This window comes from Balaenoptera borealis (genome assembly GCF_965194805.1).
Source record: "Balaenoptera borealis genome assembly, chromosome: 4".
Lineage (NCBI taxonomy): Eukaryota > Metazoa > Chordata > Mammalia > Artiodactyla > Balaenopteridae > Balaenoptera > Balaenoptera borealis.
The window spans coordinates 8,942,804-8,964,363 of NC_138861.1; the positions used below are offsets into that span (position 1 = coordinate 8,942,804).

General features: G+C 40.9%; 2 protein-coding genes across 10 annotated transcripts in view; one reads left to right on the top strand and one right to left on the bottom strand.

Moving 5' to 3' along the window:
* Positions 1 to 21,560, top strand: part of DMP1 (dentin matrix acidic phosphoprotein 1) — a 138,110-nt gene that overhangs the window by 9,993 nt on the left and 106,557 nt on the right. The window lies entirely within an intron of this gene.
* The window catches only part of SPARCL1 (SPARC like 1), a 50,675-nt gene continuing 29,612 nt past the window's right edge, over positions 498 to 21,560 (bottom strand). The window contains exons 2-11 of the mRNA XM_082391687.1: positions 20,773 to 20,836; positions 16,037 to 16,213; positions 14,661 to 15,650; positions 13,285 to 13,357; positions 12,448 to 12,566; positions 12,096 to 12,216; positions 10,472 to 10,608; positions 8,141 to 8,289; positions 7,154 to 7,302; positions 498 to 956 (exon numbers count right to left, since the gene is read on the bottom strand). Coding sequence (XP_082247813.1) covers positions 928 to 956; positions 7,154 to 7,302; positions 8,141 to 8,289; positions 10,472 to 10,608; positions 12,096 to 12,216; positions 12,448 to 12,566; positions 13,285 to 13,357; positions 14,661 to 15,650; positions 16,037 to 16,213; positions 20,773 to 20,826 — 1,998 coding nt within the window. The 5' untranslated portion in view covers positions 20,827 to 20,836 and the 3' untranslated portion in view covers positions 498 to 927. The remainder of the gene's footprint in view (positions 957 to 7,153; positions 7,303 to 8,140; positions 8,290 to 10,471; positions 10,609 to 12,095; positions 12,217 to 12,447; positions 12,567 to 13,284; positions 13,358 to 14,660; positions 15,651 to 16,036; positions 16,214 to 20,772; positions 20,837 to 21,560) is intronic.

A 21,560-nucleotide genomic window follows, 5' to 3' on the forward strand; every position in this document is an offset into this window, starting at 1 on the left:
ATTTTCTCTTATGACACATTGTCTTGCTATCAAGTTATTCTAGTACTATTCACCTCTGACTACCTTGGGCATCAAGACACTTCAGGGCTCTCCACTGTCTGTTACCTTTACATTCCCTTTATTTTGAGGACATGAAATGTGTAGAGATTTTGCTGGGCCTCCCTTTCCCCAGACACACATGCACATCTGCACAAAAGCTAAAATTAGTTGCATCCAGCGGTGCACAATCACCCATATTTTAAATTGAATTTGGTGAAAAGCACTTGAATTCTTTTTTTTTTTTCTGTTTAAACTTAAATTATGACAAAAACCATTCATGAGCAACTACCATTTAACAACTGAATATTTGTTTCCCATAAGAAACAGCTCCCCAACCACTCATACTATTTTTTTTTAAGCAGTAGGGTCTAGAAAGCGTGATTATAGTTTGATATGAAGTATGAGCCCTGGGTTGGTCTTTCACATATAATTGTTCAAGTAAATGACTGGAAATAAACTTGAGTAAACATTTGGATTTTTATTAGGATATTAAGATACTGAAAATAACACACATCAACAACAAAGAGCCTTACTTCACTTTTTTGAAGTGCACACGGTATTATGGACAAAATGAATGTATTATTTTTTCGAGTTTTATAATCTTTAAGTATCTCATAAATGGATGCAGAGTGATGAGTTAAACTCCTGTTCACAAACAGTATATAATATTTTGCATATATTGACTTTACTTAATTTTAAAGTTTTATTTCCAAAGTTAATGTTAAATGCCTGGTGCCTATACTGTTATCAAGCAGTTACTCTCATTGTCGTCTCAGACATGCAAGCATTTTGCTAAATATAAATCTACAAGTTTCACACTGCATATACTTCAGAAGTGGTCAGAACAAAGGAGGATGCTGGGTAGTTTGAGTGCTTTCACATCTTAATTCAAAACAGGAGATTTTCATCTATGTCTTCTGTAAAAAACAAAAACAAAACATACTTTTAGAAAGTAGCCAGAGCAGTAATATAAACAATGTTAGAACTAGGGGATCAGAGAACCCATCAATAAGGCGGTATGATGGTGGTTCTCCATCCTGGTAGGGCGTCAACATCACCTGTGAAGCTTTAAGAACTGTATATCCTTGGGCCTCACTCCTGCCCCCCCCCCCCCGAATCAGCATCCCCATGGGTGGGCCAATGGCATGTATACATTTAGAAAGCTCTGCAGGTAGTTCTGATGTAGGGTTGAGAACCACTGATAGAGGAGGTTGAGGGGAAACCAGGCAAGAAGTGCCAAGTATACTAATCTGTAAGGGTTGCTAAAATGTAACCAAAATAAATAGAAGTATAGTGCCAGTTATATCAAATTTCCAATCATGTAATTGTAAAAGAACTTGTTGCCACACTAATGGAAGAAGACAGCATCCTCTGGGGGATATAAGACCGCTCCTTAGCATTGTGGCCCACCCTTACTCAATAATTCTTGAACAGATCCCTAAAGCGGATTAATCTGAAGCATACTACCCTGTCTGGGACACTAAGTAGTTTTCCTGCCCAATGTAAGTTTTCCTCTTGCCCCAGGAGACGGAAAGATTACAGACTTTTGCTGTATTTCTTGTGAGCACTGGCTTCACTTGTAAAGTAGGGATAATAGTCTCCTTACTTATAAATTTACTCATATTTGCACTCATACTTTTTGTCTTCTTTTTTTTTTTATAATTTATTTGTCATTTTTCCCTTGTTGCTTTTAATAATTTTTCTTTGTCTTTAATTTCTGTCAGTTCGATTGCTATGTGTCTTGGCATGTTTCTCCTTGGATTTATCCTGTATGGGACTCTCTGCACTTCCTGGACTTGGGTGGCTATTTCCTTTCCCCTGTTAGGGAATTTTTCAACTATAATCTCTTCAAATATTTTCTCGGGTCCTCTCTCTCTCGTCTCCTTCTGGGACCCCTATAATGCGAATGTTGGGGTGTTTAATGTTGTCCCAGAGGTCTCTTAGGCTGTCTTCATTTCTTTTTGTTCTTTTTTCTTTATTCTGTTCCATGGCAGTGAATTCCACCATTCTGTCTTCCACATCACTTATCCGTTGTTCTGCCTCAGTTATTCTGCTATTGATTCATTCTAGTGTATTTTTCATTTCAGTTATTGTATTGTTCATCTCTGTTTGTTTGTTCTTTAATTTTTCTAGGTGTTTGCTCTTTAATTCTTCTAGGTCTTTGTTAAACATTTCTTTCATCTTCTCGATCTTTGCCTCCATTCTTTTTCCGAGGTCCTGGATCATCTTCACTATCATTATTCTGAATTCTTTTCCTGGAAGGTTGCCTATCTCCACTTCATTCAGTTGTTTTTCTAGGGTTTTATCTTGTTCATTCATCTGGTACATAGTCCTCTGACTTTTCATTTTGTCTGTCTTTCTGTGAATGTGGTTTTTGTTCCACAGGCTGCAGGATTGTAGTTCTTCTTGCTTCTGCTGTCTGCCCTCTGGTGGATGAGGCTATCTAAGAGGCTTGTGCAAACTTCCTGATGGGAGGGACTGGTGGTGGGTAGAGCTGACTGTTGCCCTGGTGGACAGAGCTCAGAAAAACTTTAATCTGCTTGTCTGCTGATGGGTGGGGCTGGGTTCCCTCCCTGTTGGTTGTTTGGCCTGAGGTGACCCAGCACTGGAGCCTACAGGCCCTTTGGTGGGGCTAATAGTGGACTCCGGGAGGGCTCACGCCAAGGAGTACTTCCCAGAATTTCTGCTGCCAGTGTCCTTGTCCCCACAGTGAGCCACAGCCACCCCCCGCCTGTGCAGGAGACCCTCCAACACTAGCAGGTAGGTCTGGTTCAGTCTCCTGTGGGGTCACTGCTCCTTCCTTCCTGGGTCCTGATGCACACACTACTTTGTGTGTGCCCTCCAAGGGTGGAGTCTCTGTTTCCCCCAGTCCTGTTGAAGTCCTGCAATCAAGTCTTGCTAGCCTTCAAAGTCTGATTCTCTAGGAATTCCTCCTCCCATCGCCAGACCCCCAGGTTGGGAAGCCTGACGTGGGGCTCAGAACCTTCACTCCAGGGGGTGGACTTCTGTGGTATAAATGTTCTCCAGTTTGAGTCACCCACCCAGCAGTTATGGGATTTGATTTTATCATGATTGTGCCCCTGCTACTGTCTCATTGCGGCTTCTCCTTTGTCTATGGATGTGGGGTATCTTTTCTGGTGAGTTCCAGTGTCTTCCTGTCGATGACTGTCCAGCAGTGAGTTGTGATTCCAGTCGTCTTGCATGAGGGAGTGAGCGCACGTCCTTCTACTCCGCCACCTTGCTGTCTTCTTTCTGTTCAGTTGAGAGGTGTCCCTCCTGTTGACTTGGAGGCTAATCCTCTGCCTGTGCTCAGGATCTCTTCCGATCTCAGAATTCTCCCCTATTTTCCTCTTTTTTTCTTATATCCTCAATCTTTCCTTTTTTTTTTTACCAGGCCCTTCCCATTAATGTTTAAATATGCTGCATATCCAGCCTTGAGAACAGTGCCTGGTACTATGTAGACCACCAGTAAAGACTTGTTGAAGGAATGAATGCATGAGTAAATGATAAGAGCTCAAGCCTCTTTTATTCTCAAAAATGCTTCCCTCAACTCTATATCCCTCTCTAGCTCATTCCTGCCTTCACACCTTCACTCTTTAGCCTTTCTTATCTCCTCTTCTTTCTCATGTGTCTGGCTTCCATCTCTACCATTCCACAAAAGCTGCTCTTCCAAGGCCATCCAGGGTATCCTTATTTCTACGTCCAATGAATATTCTGTCTTTTACCTTACTTGACATCTCAGCAGCATTTAGCACTGTGATCTCTTCTTCCTCTTTGAAACACCTCCTTAGATATGGCACTATCCTCTTTTCTTTTTCCTTTCAGGAGACTTTTCATTCTGCCTCATGTACTCCTTCTTCCTCCTGTATCCATCATCTAGATGTTCCTTGGTATTCAACCCAAAACCCTTTTCCATGTAACTCAACACATTTTCCTAAGAAAATTAATTTCCTTCCCTGGTATCAATTATTTTCTGTATGCTCACAATCCCCACATATGTCTTTCAGTTCCTAAATTCCATCTTGAAAAGCAGACCCATATATTCAACTATCTTTTTTTTTCATTTTTATTTTCTTGGCAGTGCTGCACAGCATGTGGGCTCTTAGCTCCCTGACCAGGGATCGAACCCCCGCCCCTTGCATTGGAAGTGCAGAGTCTTAACCACTGGACCACCAGGGAAGTCCCTCAACTATCAAGTGTACGTTGTCACCCAACGACTTCAAAATTTAATGTGTCCCAAATGGAATTTATCTTTTCCCCCCAAACCTGCTTCCGTTCTTGTGTTTTCTGTCTCAGTGGAAGGTACCTCTCCTTACCCTGCCTGGCCTGTGCCAGGAACCGAGGCATTGTACTTCTCTTCCTCTCAACCTAACTGCCTGCTTCCTGCCTCCACGTATTTCCTATGAAACATTGTCCTATTATTTCTGCATACGGTACATCTTGAATATGTTTATATTCTCAACTATATCTTGAATATGTTGATATGTTAAAATATATTTGAATATGTTTACTTTTCTTTTTCCCTACTATAACTGCCCTAATTCAGGTTCTCATCAACTTTTGCCTGGATTCACCACAACAGTTCTCTGACTTATCCACAACGTAACCAAAAGAATCTTCCTTAAGTACAAATCCAGTGAAATCACTCCCTTGTTAAAAACCCTTTGGGGATCCTCCAGTACGGTGGGGATAATGTCTTTAACTGGCTTAGTAGGACCTGCGTGATGTGACTCGTTTCCCCTGTTCGTCTAGCTTGGAAGTTTTTCCTAAAGATTAATGTGGATATATGTTAATCCACAGTATGTCATAGGCACTAAGTAAATAAGACTCCTTCACCTCGTAATTGAATCCCATTTTTACACACAAGGAAAATGAGACTTGCCGAGGATAAGTGGCATGCCCTAATTCGCATAGCTAGTTAATAACAGAGCTGGACTATTTGAGCACATCTAGTTCAGAGCAAAGGAGGTTAAAATTCAGGACGACACTGGCTACAATTTATCTTGTCCTGTGGATTTCTCCGTCCTGCGGGAATAAATTTGTATGCTTACAAATAGACATTTTTTTTTTCCTTCCCTAGCTGAATCCCAAAGCAGTAACTTGTTTACGTGTCCTGACTGAATATTTAATATCTGCTTTATTGGCTTATTGTGTGATAATTCTTTCCCTTCTTCAAAATGTAATCATAACCAAACCACAGTGAACAAACAAGAACATTAGGAGCTTTGCGAGTCACAGAACTTTAAGCCCTTCCTGCTTCTCCCAGACAACCACCCAGCACAGGGCCTGCGTAGGCCCATATGCTGAAGAGCTGCCAGAAATTTCGAAAGGAACAGTGAAGTGCAACTGGTTTCCTTAAATGGTCTCTCTTTAAATTTGCCTTTGGATCACTCCTTTAAAATCACGTGCCATACAAAAGGGCATACATAAATATGTCCTGCCCCAGCTAAGTTTTTTTCTTGATAATGGTGGAGGGGAGGGGTCGGGGCAGCTGTCCTTGGGTACATTTTATCTTTTCAACATGGGAATTGGAAAAAAACATTGTTAGCCAGTTTTAGGGCTGTATATGAATTTGTAAGTACTGTGCTTATAGAATAGGTGTTAGGAAGGAAATTGGCATTATTTGCATGAGACTGGGTCTTAATTGCCTGTTAATTTCCTATTGATGTTAATAGGGTGTAAACAGTATGTGGTCGCCAGTCTCCACTCTGACCCCCAATGATCCCCATCTCCTGCGGTCTCCCCCCACATTGTAGCAGGGTTAGACTGTGTGACAAACAGAATATGGCAGAAATATGTCACTTCTGAGATTAGCCCTACAGGGACCTGTGGCTTCTGTCTTGGACTCTCTCTCTTTCTGTCTCTGTCTCTGATCACTTGCTCTGGAGGGAACCAGATACCATGTTATGAGCAGCACTGTGCAAAGGGCCACATGGTGAGGAACTGAAGCCTCCTACCAACAGCCACGTAGGTGAGCTCAGAGCAGATCCTAAAGCAGATCCATACAGGTAGGGTCCTCCCGGATTCCTGACCCTCAGAAACTGTGAGAGAGATTTTAAGCTTCTAATCTTTAGGGTAATTTGTTGTGCAGAAATAGACACCTAACACACAGAACGAGGTGCTTACAAAAATATTCATTCTTTGCTCATTGCAGTTGTACTTATTTCACAGAATAACATTGTAGAGGAAGAGGACCTTTTCTGCTTATCTATTTATCAATAAATAACTAAGTCTTCATATTCCAACTCTTTCTTTCCAATTTCAAGCCATCATACATATGCATAAAGAATATTTTTAGAGTGAAGTTCACACAAGTTACCTCTTTTGGGGAAACTCTGACCTTTGATGAACTTACTTTTCTTTATTTCTTGGCTGCATAGTCATCCTACATATACGTATGTCGTGAACACATGGGTAAAACCTCTACTTTAGAGATTTGATGTTCACTGTTGATTTACATTCTGTGAGCAGTTTTGATTGCTCATTTTTTGAACATCTTTCATATCTCGATTATTAAAAACAGGCTTGCTCGTAAAAATCAACTGTAACTTAGGAAAAGAAAAGGAAGTACATTAAGACATAACCTAGTAAAACAAATGTCTAAATTTAAATTCCTCCCCTGCAGGGGGAGTTCCTTTTGGATTAAAGGAATAACACCTGGGCACAACTGGTGAAAATCTTTAGTGTGCTGGTAATAAATTCTAAGATTCTTCTGGCATCTCGCATTTTCAGAATCAGGCTTGCTGTTTTACTCTTCACATATGATTTGTTAAAGTTTGGCCCAATTCTCAGGTTAAGGAAGGATATAAAGTCCCTCCTTCCTTCCGTAGAAAGGTAGCCTTCGGAGATTTGGCTCAGCTCTCTGGATTCACATCACTTTCTTAGGCTTAGCCAATTTCTGAGACCTCAGTGCAGTTACCGCTTAAATGTTCACCCTTGCTACACTTTGAAACAGAGATCATAAAGGAGGTAAGAAATAACCTTGCAGTCTGCCCCCTTGTGGTCTCTAGGTTTCAGTTTGAACACACAGCAGGACCTGTCTATGAGGGCTGCAGGGCTTAGGGCTTATCTGGAGAAGAGGACACCCCTCTCCCTGGGCTGATGATGAATTTACCTTCTTTAATTTCAAAGCAGTGACCCCACTCCTCCAGGGTGATGTGCTTATCCTTGTTGGGGTCACACTCTTCAAAGAAGCGCGTTATGCAGTGTTCCAAGGGCACCAGAGATGCCCGCAAAGGGGCGAGCTCAGAGTGGGTCAAGACTCTGCAATGAGATAAATGGCAGCCAATTAACTGGGTAACTAACTTGTGTACGAAGAGCTAACTCTTAGCATCACCAAGGGCATTTTTCTTCCACAAGGTTGCTGAGGACAGCAAATAAGTAGTGCATTCATGAAGAGCTACAAATGAAATACACTATTTGTGGGTAAGACAGACAGCTTTTGGGAGGTCAATTCATAAGGTTTCCTTCTTCCCTAGGAACTATCCTCCCTCCACCCTAAACTTATAGGGGTGCATCCCAACAATCATGTTTATACAACCTGGCTCTTACCACTGGCCATACCGGATCATTCCAGATGTAGGTGCTTAATCCAACTGGGGCCAATCAGGTTAGCTTCAGAATTTAGGATCAAGAATGAGAAAGAGAGGAAAGAGCCTCTCGGGAGGCTGGACCCTAACATGTAAACTTGAGAGCTTGTGGAATTGTGGCCATATTCTGTTATTTTCAAAGCAGCTCTTTTCTTTTTTTCTTAAATTTTTTGGATGTGGGCCATTTTTAAAGTCTTTATTGAATTTTTTACAATATTGCTTCTGTTGTATGTTTTGGTTTTTTGGCCGCGAGGCATGTGGGATCTTAGCTCCCCGACCAGGGATCAAACCCACACCCCCTGCCTTGGAAGGCGAAATCTTAACCACTGGACGGCCAGGGAAGTCCCTCAAAGCAGCTTTGTGTTTAGACTCATAACCGTATTTGCTTGACATTTCTGTGCTCTAAAATGGCACTGGGAAGTTTCCTAAATCTGTTTAGAATTCTTGGGTATAGATAACTGCACATTATATCAGGGAGGTGACCTAGTAATGGGAAGGTGGAAAGTTTTTACCTGTCCCTAGGATGTTGGTCCAGTTCACTAAACTGCCAATGCACAGGATACACATACATGTGGTAGTTTTTCTTAAAGTCTCTTAAGAGAAGGTCAATTGAGTGGTCCCCAGCCAGGAGTCTCTTTTCATCCAGGTAAATTTTCTTGACCTGAGATTAGGAAGGGAGATGATCATTAGAGAATCAGGCAAGTGTAATGGAATTATCACTTGCTAAACTTTACTTGAAGAGTAATCCTAACATGACAGAGGAAAACAAACCCAGAACGTTATTTGAGAACAAATTACATGCCTTCTAATCAACACTACAGCTTTCTGCATAGAATAACAGCTAACATTAAAAAAACCCTGGGGTTTTCAGAAGAAATTTAAGTCTTTTTTGGATCTTTTAACCAAGTGATGTTCCTCCCATTTCTTAAAACTATGAAAAGGTTTTAATGAAAAGGGCTGAACTGACGTAGACAAAATTGTTCATTTGTTAGTGGAAAGTTCTGTTCTTCCCCACTGGCATACTCCATTCTTTTTTTTTTTTTTTTAAGATTTATTATTAATTAATTAAACTTATTTTTGGCTGCATCGGGTCTTAGTTGAGGCACGTGGGCTCTTCGTTGTGGTACACAGGCTTCTCTCTAGTTGTGGCGTGTGCTCTGCAGCTGTGGCGTGCCAGTTCCAGGGCACTTGGGCTCTGTAGTTTGCAGCCCTCAGGCTCTAGTTGAGGCGTGTGAGCTCAATAGTTGTGGCGCGCGGGCTTAGTTGCCCCGCGGCATGTGGGATCTTAGTTCCCTGACCAGGGATCGAACCCGCGTCCCCTGCATTGGAAGGCGGATTCTTTACCCCTGCACCACCAGGGAAGTCGTGGCATACTCCATTCTTAATCCTTTATGTATTTCCATCCAGTGCCTGCTGCGGCTCAGGTTAGCCCTGGCGTGATGCTGCTTGGCACCCCCATTGAAATTTCCCTGTTTTGTATCTAATGCTCTCAAGGCTGTCTGTGGCAATGTGTTGTTAAAGAGAGAGGATAGAAATTATTTAGGGGCAATGCATATAAAAATACCAGCTTGTGACGTCACCTATTAGTGCACTGAGTAATTGGAAGCAATCAGAACAGAACTTCTACTTGTTCTCATGAACACATCTACCAATTTCCCGCCTTGTCACCATGCATGGAATTCCTTCGTTCCCCATCTACTAAGCCCAGCCGCTCACTGGTGCTTAGAAGCTCACCCCTTCTCATCTACTCAAGAGTACTCTGTGGCAGGTGGGCACCCTTCCTTCTTTACTGGATTATTTCCAGAAGCATACAAACACCCTCTACCACCTTCCGCTGGTAGATAGGACCCTTGAACTCGCATTCCTCTCCACCTGCCACCCATTTCACTTTTCCCATTTACAGCAAAATGTCTTCTATACTTGCTGCTTTTACATCATTCCTCCTATTCTCTTTTGAACCCTATCCATTCGGGCTTTTCTCTTGCAAAAACAGCGCCTGTCAAGGTCAGCTATGACTGCCATGTGCCAAATCAGGGGCCAACTCTCAGTCCTCATCTCAACAACCCGTAAACAGCATTTGACACAGTTAATGCACACCCTCCTACATGTTTTATTTTTTTCTTTATAGCATGTTTCATCCCACCTGACATAATATATTTGCATAAATGTTTATTTGCATATATTTATACATTTGCATGTATGTTCATATTTGCATACCTGTGTATATAACTATATATCGTCTCTTTGCCTAGCATGTAAGCTCATGAAGGCAGAGATTTTTGTTTGGTCCCTTGCTGTATTTCCAGCATGTAAATCAATTCCAGGTACCTGGCATACACTCAATAACTATCTGATGAACGAATTTTCCCTGGGAGCTTCTAGGATTAATATTCTGCACTTTTTAATCTTAATACATTACTGACATTGTTAATAATGGATTTCCCTTATACGATAAATCTATGTCTGGCCTATAAAGGCAAAAAACACGTTTAGATTTAAATCATATGCCTGGGCCTGAACATATAAACGCTGAACTGAGGTTCACTTTGCTCAACAGAGTTTGCTCGAGGGATGAGTTCCAGAGCTCTTGCTCAGGCCCCTGCCCTGCGTGTGGGAATCGGGTGGTTTGGCTGTGTCCCAGACTTTGAGGCGTGAACGATGACCACTACTATTCTGTTACTCCATGGGTGTTGACCAGGAGTGGCTGCTGATATGCAGAGGAAGGGCTGATATACCCTCCTCCGCCCCCCTCCCCCGGCCCCCTCCCCCGCCCCGGTCCCCTGACGCTTTTTCCCTCAAGCCCTGTAGACAGACGCTTAGGTAGCTGGCCGTGGATAACTTACTTTATTTCTCTGCTTCTCATTTAGATATCCAGCGTGCTCAGGGTTAGGTTCATAAAGCTGCATGAGGATATTCTTGAGCCAGTCTCTCATCCTTAGAGGAAACTGGGTCACTTCAAAGTCCGTACAAACAGGAATAGCTGTTCCAGGCAGAAAGTAAATTGATTTTAATTTTGGGGTCTTACTCCGGTCCCAAGGAAAGTCCTCATAACAGGACGCTTAACAACTTCCGGTGACTGACAGCGTCCTCACTGCCCCTCCGTCACAACAGTGGTCCTTAACCCTGGCGTCATAACAGAATTGCCAGGAGTGTTTTAAAAACATACCAGATGCCAGCTTCCATTCAAAGAAATCCTGATTTGATTGATCTGGGGGTGGAACCTGGGCATCAGGATGTTTTAAAAAGCTCCAGAAGTAATTGTGAGGTGCAGCCAGGGCTGAGAACCACTGCTCTAGAATCAGAGAGCTGGAATTCAGAGGTGGAGGTCACAAGAGCTATTTATTAGGAGAAAAGAGAAGAAGGCAGACATTAGCTTATGCTGTGGAAATAATGTTAAATCTCAGTGGCTTAAAGGAACAAACATTTTTTTCAGGTTTATTGAAATACAACTGACATACCACACTGTAAGTTTAAGGTGTGCAGCATAATGACTTGACATACGTATATTGTGTAATGATTACCGCAGCAAGTTTAGTTAAACACTCATAACCTCGTATAGTTACTTGAATTTTTTATTTCCTTGTGGTGAGAACTTTCAGGATCTACTCTCTTAGCAACTTTCAAATACACCACACAGCAGCGTTGACTACTATGCTGTATGTCACATCAGACGTTTACTTCTCCATCCTGCTACGTGTCCCCTGTCAGTTGGCAGGAGAGCTCTGCTCATCTGTCTCCCTGGGGCTCAGGATGGGGGAGACACCGCCATCTCAGCATCGTAACACGAGGCGAAGAGGGCATGGAGAGCCTTACACCAGCTCTGAAATGCTCTGTCCAGAGCTCCCATGGATGATTTTTGCTCAGGTTTCACTGGGCGAAGCAACTCATGTGGCTGCATCTAACATCAAGGGGGCTGAGAAACTGAACCCTCTCATGAGTCTGGAAAGACAGGAGAGGTTAGTGAGCACCGCTAATGTGGAGAATCACTTAGCGACCAGGAGATCCAAACACAATTGAGAGCATCCTGGGGAAGGAAGACAATTTCAAAAAATTCTGGAAGACCATGCTGTCATTAAAACTTCTTGGCAAAGGCTTAGCTTGGGAAGAGGACAACTAATTTAACAAAATTCCAATGATTCATCTCAGTTATTAAGCGGATAACATTATCATAGTGGTTCTGAACCCTGGCTGCACATTAGAATTGTCTCGGTTACTTTAAAAACAAGTGAAAAAACAACGCCAAGGTTCCAACCCAGTCCAATTAAATCAGAATCTCTTACAGTTAAAGCCTGGGCATTATTCTTCTAATTTTTGAAAAAGTCTTCCCAGTTATTTTAATATGCAGCCTGGATCCAGAACTACATTAACTTTTTATTTTTGTCATCTGCATATATATGAGTACATATATATCTGTATATAATTCAGATTCACCCAAAACACTTTCAGCAGTGGTGGTTGGACTCTTACATTTGCAGGCTCCAAAATAATCCAGCTGCAGTTGGTGACCCTTTTTGGTCCCCTCCAGTCTGCACTTAGTAGCAAAGAGATGGCAGGAGCTGGCATAGGTCTGATTGTCAGTGCCACAAACCTAGGAAAGACAAGTAGGAGAAAAACCTCAAGCTTGGGAATGTTCATTGGGAAAACACTCTGCTTAAAGTCTGTCTAATGAACTGCTGTTTCTATTGACTGTTGTTTAAATATTAGATGATAACCTGGGCATTTACTTTTTTCTTTAACAGAAGATTTCAATTGCAAATTACTTTCATTCAAATCACTAACTGTTTGATGTCCCTTAAAGACCATTTTGTAGAATCCTTACTTGGTCAAGGAGTTTTGTAGGAGGACAAGTCACTGGATCTTGGCAAACACAGTGGGGTTTTCCCTGTTGATCAGCCTTGCAGACGTGTCCTCTTTTACACTGGAAGCTCATGCAAGAATCTGACAGAAAAGTTTGGACAGGAAACATGGACAAAGCTAAACTGAGTGCGTAAACTCAAATTCATCCAAACAGTTCCATTTTCATGAATAAGAGAAAATTTGGGAAAACATTAGAAGCCTTTTTAATGGATACGTTAATTTTCAGGTGGGACCCTCTGGCTCCAGACTATTTTGCATAATAGTCTAGATTTCTTTGCAGTTTGGATTGGGGATTTAAAAAGAACAAACAACTCTTCTTGACCTGCCTGCAATGGTCATAGTCTGACGTCTACAGAGCAGTGCTGTGCAAGTTGGTCAAAAGTTAAATAAAGCCACGAGAATTTTATGGTTGAAATTCAAAATTTTGTGATTGGGGTATGTGATTAAGAATTAAGTCTTTATTAAATATGGGATCTCAATTCTAAGTTATGGATTTGAGTGTAAATAAGGTAGAATCAATTTTTCTTCTTTGAAGCAAAAGGACTTAGAGAAAAAGAATTCTAGCTTTTGCAGTAATATTGCAACCGAATTTCCAGTTTGTAAACACAGTTACCATAGTTGTAGATCAAATGTGCACACGAGAATGTCAACAATTTATGGGAGCATTTCCTTGGGGAGGAGTGGGGAGAGGAAAACTTCTGTGCAGTAGTCACAAATGAAGGCGTGGGGATAGCCCAACTTAGCCCATTCCGTCTCTCTCCTCATATAGTCACAGACTGCTTGCTTAGCCCGTACTCACCGACACCGTGCACCCTTGTGTTGCCTTCAGTTGAACTGTCATCTTCATTCGGTGAGCTTTCTGCTTTCTCGGCCTTTATAATAACAAGAGCAGAAGTTGAAGTCTATTTTAGGGAAAGCCTTTACATAATTTATATTTCCACTGTGCGTACCTTCACAGATCTTTTCATACTCCGATCATTTCAGATCTCAGAAGGAGGAGACACCAGCCGCAACCGTGGAAATAGACAGTAACCCTCTGAGAACAGGAGCCATTTCTATCTTTATGAACTGGGTTCAGTGCTATATCTCTGGGGATTACCCAATAAACATTGGAACTAACATCAGAAGCGAGGTTGGAACCCCCCCTTTGGTTTGGGAAAACAGTAGAAATGCGGTATTACCATGTGATTCTATAGTTAAGACATGATTACATTAGTAATCTCTGTGACGCTATTGGGAAAAGTTTCTTACCAGGTTTCTAAAATGTAAGAAAACTCCTGCCTTAGAATGGCAGTGGAGTTCTCAGGAATCGAAGTTAGTATTCACCTTGCCCACCAAAAGCTGTGCCGGGTACTGCTGGCGGGTGGCTGCCAGAGTTTTGCATGAAAGCTCCAAATGATTAAACAACCAAATAACAATATGTTTCTTCCCTTCCCTCACCCTGTTGCCGTTTCCCGATTATCATTTTGGTGTGTGTTTGCTTCATAAAGCTGTAGCTGAAGTCTTTGTTCTTTGCCTTTATAGCTAAATCAATAAACATTGCTGGATCTCTTACGTTATTATGTTAGAGGCATTTTGCTAGACATTGGCGATCAACTTGACTATGACCTGGCACCTGCTATCAAGGCATGAGAGCAGCAGCAGTTGTCATGCCCCCCCATCCCTCTTATCTATCAGAATTTACCACTCTATTTAGTGCCAGGGACGTTCAACTGCCGGTATCTGCATCTCTGTGCCTGGAAAACCACGGCACTCTATATGGCCTGCTCAAGGACAGACTGGAAGTGCTGGGGAATTAACACCTCTCCTAGTAATCCTCAGCTCCCTCACTTTCCAAAGGGGATAATTCAGAGCAATGTGCTTTACATGGCTTTAATTATGTACCGTTGATGAGCTTCCTTTCCTTCCCTGTATCACTTCTCCACTCCTCTTTGTTCCCTGAACTTCTCAAACAAACTGCACTAAAATCCAGGATATTCTTCTAGGGGAACCCAAATAAAACAGGCATTTTCAGACTAATGATGGAGATGTAGAGAAAAATAAATAATTATAATATATTTTAGTAAGGTACTAAGAGATAAGCACAAGGGATTGCCAGAGCACAGAGAAAGGTCATGGCTATTTTTTGAAAAGCTAACCACTTTATCAGACAAGCATCATCGTAACTAATCTCACCCCTCGGTTTTCTGCAGGTTCGCTGGTATCTACATTCTCGTTCTCATGTGCTTCTTCTCTTTGCTCCTCATATTTAATGTGACGGTAATTGGGTTGAGCTCTTTCATTCTCCAGGAAAGCCTCACTTGGGATGGAGTACTGCTCACTTGCGTTGTGTCTGGGGCCATCATCGCCATCATCATCAGCCCCATGATTTCTGGGCGTGATGTTACCATCATCCGTAGGCTCCACCAGCAAAGGCTCAGAAAGAGTCTCGTTGTCCATCTCCTCATGGTTGCTGACAACTTCAAGGCGAGGCTTTCCTTCTTGGCTCTGCCATTCTGTGTCTTGATTGGGCTTACTGATTTTTGAGGCAGTGTCCTCTTCTGTTTCTGCGTTGGAGTTTTCCTCTTCCTGTTCTTGGCCACCCTGTTCAAATTCATCTTTCTGCATCGTGCTTACTTGAGTTGGTTGATAGGACTCTTCCAAAATATCGTCAGACTGTGTACTGTCTTCTTCCTGCTTGCTTTTGGAATGCTCCTTGGGAACTTCTCTCTCCCTTTCTTGGTTATCATTGTGGGTACCAACTTTACCTGGCTCTTTCTCCCCTTCCTCTTCTCCATTTGGGATATTTGGATCCTGCTCTTGGTTTCCTTGAACACTTAGGTCTTGGCTATGTTTGCTGCTCCTGTTCAACTGAGGATGTGAGTCATTTATAGGTTGTTCTTGGTTTTCCTCTGTCTCTGTGATGCTTTCTTGTTGATTAGAATCTACAATGGAACTAACATCATGACCAAGGAATCTCTCAGGGAGTTTTTCCTTTGGAGGCTCACTCATATCTTCTTTTAGGTCCAATGTACCTTCAGTTGGTGTATACTCCAAATTCTCAGTTAAGTCACTTTCACTTTTCTCTTGATCCTGTAACCCCAGGTTTTGGCTGTAACTCTGGTCCTGATCTGCTGGCGGGTCATGGTTTTCCTCCTCTGACTTTAGTACTGAAGATTTTTCAGGCTAAAAAGAAAAAAGTTTATCCTTGAAACAAATGATAATGTCATATCTACATCATATTTACAATTCATAAGCCAACACTGAATATTTCTTAATTCTTTTTCTTCACATAATGTCTTAAAAACTTATTTTTGATGTTCTTCACATTCGATAGCTACAAGTTTAACCTGAACTTGAATTTTGTGAAATAAAACAATTATGTAGCACTTCAGCCCAAGAAGTAAAACTCATTAATCCTTACAATTCTGTTAGAGATTAGAGGCAGTTGATGTGATCATCATCTTAAAAAAATTAAACTTAGAGTGAATAAGGTAGTCTCTTTGACCACGCTTTAGAATTGAGACTTTGGGAGACAAAAGTCTGTACTAATATAACCATGTTACTTTTACCTTATGAGTGGGATGGTCTTCTATGGATACTTCAGTTTCCTTTTCATTTTCTGCATCTTCAGCCCTTACAATGGGGATTGCAGTGTGCTCAGATGTTACCAACATTTCAGCCTGTTGGAAGGAACTCAAGGAATCAGCAGTTGGGTTGGAATGATCAGATAGGAGCCTTGCTTGTGTCTGAAAAAAATTAAAAACTGGTTTGTTATTCATGCCTAAATGTTAATGTTTAAAATTTCTAGCTACTTTTTTCTTGTCATCATTGTTAGTAGTAATATATTTCATTTATAACATCAGTTAAAAAATATTCTCTAGAATTTTTAAAGATACAAGCAAATAGTCAGAATATAATCTTAAGTGAAAACAAAATCCAATCATAATTAAGAAAAAGTTATATATGCAGAGAATGGGGGAAGATAGGGCCAAAATGATTTCAATAATAGCAACGTTTGATTTCTGGAATTATTTTCTGTGTTTTTCAAACTTTTACAAAGCATTTATACTTTATAATTTTGAAAAATGTTGTTTAGCATAAAGTTGAAATCAAATTAACCAGAGGCTATAGCACTGTGCATTTTCTTAAATTAACTTTTAAGTACTCACAGAAAAAGTTATAAACCCTTTATTCAATATTTGTGTACTTTCCTAACTCTATCAGTCTTATATTCATCAGGAAATCATGTAGTAAAAAAATAATTAAATCTTGAGCTAATTGAAAAACTGTATGAAACAGGACACGAAGTCTAGAAGGGCTGAACAGCTATGGAGTATTATTTCCTTTATAGGAATAGCTCTATTTCTAGCAAGACTAGAGACATAGATGAAGAGCTGGGCAGTGATACATGATGGAGAAGTTGAATAACTGGACGTAGAGATAAGAGACCTTCCTTCAAGTCTTGACTCTGCTATTTACTATGTGTGGTGGTTTGACAAATTGTTCATCTGTACTCTTTCATCTCTCAAGGTGAAGTGAGCAGAAATATCAAGATAAGGCTATGTATACAAGACATTTTGTGAATTTTAAGGGGTAACCCAAGTGAAAAATTACTATAGCTAGTAGTAATATCACACAGTGGTAATAATATGAGCTGTCTGATATCTTAGGCAGGTGCTCATCACAGATCTTTATTAGAGAGATACTGTGAACACTCATGTCAGACAGGTCCAGGTGTAAGTATAAAACTCAGATTTTATTTGAATTGACTTGTCTTTACTCCATTACCAGGTCCTGTAGTGCTGATTATATAATGTAAAGAAAGTCATAGAGTACAGGATTTTATTGATTGATTTATTGATTGATTTAATTTTAAAGTGAAATATAAATTACTTTTTTAAAGTTTTTATTTCATATTGGAGTATAGTTGATTAACAATGTTGTGTTAGTTTCAGGTGTACAGCAAAGTGATTCAGTTATACATGTACATGTATCTATTCTTTTTCAAATTCTTTTCCCACTTAGGTTGTTACATAATATTGAGCAGAGTTTCCTGTGCTATACAGTAGGTCCTTGTTGGTTATCTATTTTATTCTATTCTATTCTATTATTTTACTTATTTATTTATTTAGTTTTTGGCCACACCCCGCAGCATGTGGGATCTTATTTCCCTGACCAGGGATCAAACCCACGCCTTCTGCATTGGAAGGCAGAGTCTTAACCACTGGACTGCTGGGGAAGTCCTGTATTGTTTTATTAATTTTTATTGGAGTATAGTTGCTTTACAACGTTGTGTTAGTTTCTGCTGTGCAGCAAAGTGAACCAGCCATACGTATACATATATCCACTCTTTTTAAGATTTCCTTCCCATTTAGGTCACCACAGAGCACTGAGTAGAGTTCCCTGTGCTATACAGTAGGTTCTCATTAGTTACCTATTTTATACATAGTAGTGTATATATGTCAGTCCCAATCTCCAAATTCATCCCTCCACCCCCAGGATTTTTTTTAGATGTGGTTTCTTCTCCTGCTTCTTATTACCTTTTCAACTAAAAGGAATAATCATATTTGAAAAAATTTCCGGAGAAGCCATTTTTAAGAGGAGCATGGAGAAAGAACGGTGGCCAGTTTGGCAAGTTGCTGGCAGGGGCCTGACGGAGGACAATAGTGGAGGAGACTTTAGGCTTATTAATGGCGAACTGCTCCCCGTCTCTGCACCTTTCTTCCTCCACTCCCCCTCAGCAAGCTGGAAGAAATGCAACAGCTTATCTTTCAGAAACACAGCAGCTTATCTTTCAGAAATTTTCAGAAAGTGAAATTCTGTTTCATCGTTCCCTCCACATGTATATTTGTAACAACATACCCTCTGGAAATCTGTGTGGATTCTCCGAACCATACAGAACCCACTTATTTCTGGAGAATTCAGGCAGGCAGGGAAAATGAAACAAGATTTTTAACAGGTATATCCTTTGAGAAGATACTTAGTTTTTTAACACGGGACTGAGTCTGTATGAAAAAAAATTTTCCTAAGAGGGAAACATCTGGAACATGTCTATATGCAGGCGTGTCATTCAAACATTTGGTTCAAAGACCCTTTTGATGCTTGTTTACATAGTGGCAACAGCTGCAAGGGCAAACCGCATTTTCAGGAGAAAACAATGGTTCTGTGGGAACTTCTCTCTGTGCTGAACATATTAATTATCCCACTTCTGTAATTTCAGAGGAAAATTTATAATTACAGCTGGAGTAGCCCCTCACTACTTAAGCCTGATTCTTAGCAGTGCTCATAAATTCTTTTTTCTAAGAACTACTTGGTATGGGTGGCATGGTGTTTATCCTTGCTGACACATCTGTCAGCCAGAAGCTATCCAAAAAGCAAGGACAGGGACTTCCCTGGTGGCCCAGTGGTAAAGAATTTGCCCTACAATGCAGAGGACGCATGTTCGATCCCTGGTCAGGGAACTAAGATCCCACATGCCGCGGGGCAACTAAGCCCGCGCGCAGCAACTACTGAGCTCACACGCCTCAACTAGAGCCCGTGTGCCGCAAACTACAGAGCCCACGTGTCCTGGAGCTTGCGCACCACAACTAGAGAAGAGAAAACCTGCACGCCACAACTACAGAAGAGAAAACCCACACGCCACAACTAGAGAGAAGCCTGTGCACCACAAAGAAAGAGCCCGCGTGCTGCAACTGAGACCTGACGCAGTCAAAAATAAATAAAATATATAAATAAATAAAAAATAAATCCTTAAGCAACAACAGCAACAAAAGCAAGGACAGAATCTTAGACGCAGTAGAGAGGGAAGGAGAGAAGGGACAAGAGATAAATTGCTTTGTCTTTTTTAAGGAGGTTGATTCATCCATTTGGTGAAAAGGAAAAAATGGCACAAATCCTTTAGTCTGATTAAGGATGATATGGATCCTTTTGGAGATATACAAATGATCATCCAAGCTACGGTCCCATTAAATAAACAAAGACAACTTTCATGTATTTTGAGGCTGCTGACATCGGCTCAGCTGATCTGATTTGTGTGTGGCTGATTTATTGCAGTGTGAATGGTGGGGCTAATATATCTGGCTGTGAAGAAAAGAAAGTTCTAGTCCTGTCTGCTTTCAGCATGTTTGCTTGGACGTACCCCCCCCCCCCAAGTGTGAGTTAGGAGCTGATTTATGGTTACCATATCATTTCCTGTCCCTAACCTATTGGGTCCTGCTTTCATTATAGACTCAGAATTTCTCAGCCAGTATGTATTGATCTTGAAGAAAATGCTGCTGGCGAGTGTGGGTATTTGCTCCAAGATTTCTCATACTAATTTCTTAGATTTCTCATATTAGCCTGGTGAGCTTCCATAGCAGAATTTATTTCTTCCTGTTCTCTTTGGTATTTGGGCATATTCCCTGACTAATAGACTGTTAGTCAACACTTTCAGCTGCATACTTGTATCTTGTAGAACCTGTTAGCTCTTAAAGAAATATTTTTTTTGTCGACCTTTTTTTTTTTGTTGTGTCTCGCGGCTTGCGGCATTTTAGTTCCCCAACCAGGGATCGAACCCAGGCCCCCTGCAGTGGAAGCGTAGATTCCTAACCACTGGACCACCAGGGAATTCCCAAGAAATATATTTTTTTAAAGTACCTTATTTCATCTTTACTAGTCATTCATTCCTTGCTTGGGAAAAAAGTAATTTGATTAAAATAAAAATGAACTTATCTACAAAACAGAAATAGAGTTACAGATGTAGAAAACAAACTTATGGTTACCAGGGTACGGGTAAGTTGGGGAAGGGATAAATTGGGAGATTGGGACTGACATATACACACTACTATATATAAAATAGGCAACTGATAAGGACCTACAGTATAGCACAGGGAACTTTACTCAGTACTCTGTAATGGCCTACATGGGAAAAGAATCTAAAAAAGAGTGGACATGTGAATATGTATAACTGATTCACTTTGCTGTACACCTGAAACTAGCACAACATTGTAAGTCAACTATACTCCAATAAACATAAAAAAATTAAAAAAGAGAACTTCAAACCATTCTATAAGAACATTTTATTTATTTATTTATTTATTTATTTATTTATTTATTTATTTATTTATTTATTTTGGGAGGGTGGTCCCTGATTTGTTTATTTCTTAAAAATTTAGGGCTATATAAAATCAAAACCACCTCACAAGTGATATGATTAACATGCTACTAAGTAAATAGCGCAAGCTGAAGAACATTTTCTTTTAAATGGAGGATTTCTAAACTGAATGTCAGGAAGGAGAGATGTAACAATAGAAGAAAGGATATTTACCGGGATTGCAACTGCAGTTCCCAAAATGAACAGGAAACAAATCACAGACTTCATTTTTCTAGACCTGTAAACGAAGAAGATAATTAGCAGTAGTGGGTAAAAGTTTCCTTGTAAAAGATTAAAAGATATTCTGCTTAGCAAATATTGAACTTGATACTGTCCTTTGTGTTTAAAGGCAATTGTTGTCTTTGTGGACTAACACGTCTGAAAAGACCGATTAATGACAGTTTTTACCCAATCATGTCCCTCTGAGAACGACTCCTTGATTTTTTGGCCCAGCTGTGTTTGGCAGAACCTGTCTTTGTTTTGTTTTGTTTTTATTTATTTATTTTCTTTTATTTTTGGCTGCGTTGGGTCTTCATTGCTGTGCGTGAGCTTTCTCTAGTTGCAGCAAGCGGGGGCTACTCTTTGTTGCGGTGCACAGGCTTCTCATTGCGGTGGCTTCTCTTGTTGCGGAGCACGGGTTCTAGAGTGCAGGCTTCAGTAGTTGTGGCACGCAGGCTCAGTAGTTGTGGTGCACGGGCTTAGTTGCTCCGCGGCACGTGGGATCTTCCTGGACCAGGGCTCGAACCCGTGTCCCCTGCATTGGCAGGCAGATTCTTAACCACTGCGCCACCAGGGAAGCCCACCTAGCTTTGTTGATGACTATGCTTTCTTGGATAAAGGCTTTATGCAGATCTTGGGTCTGAAGATTTGTGAGTGTTCATAGAGAATGTAAAAGTCACAAAGTGAAGTAATATAGTGGGTCAGGTTTGGATTAAACAAACTGCTTCTTTGGTGTTGGAGAA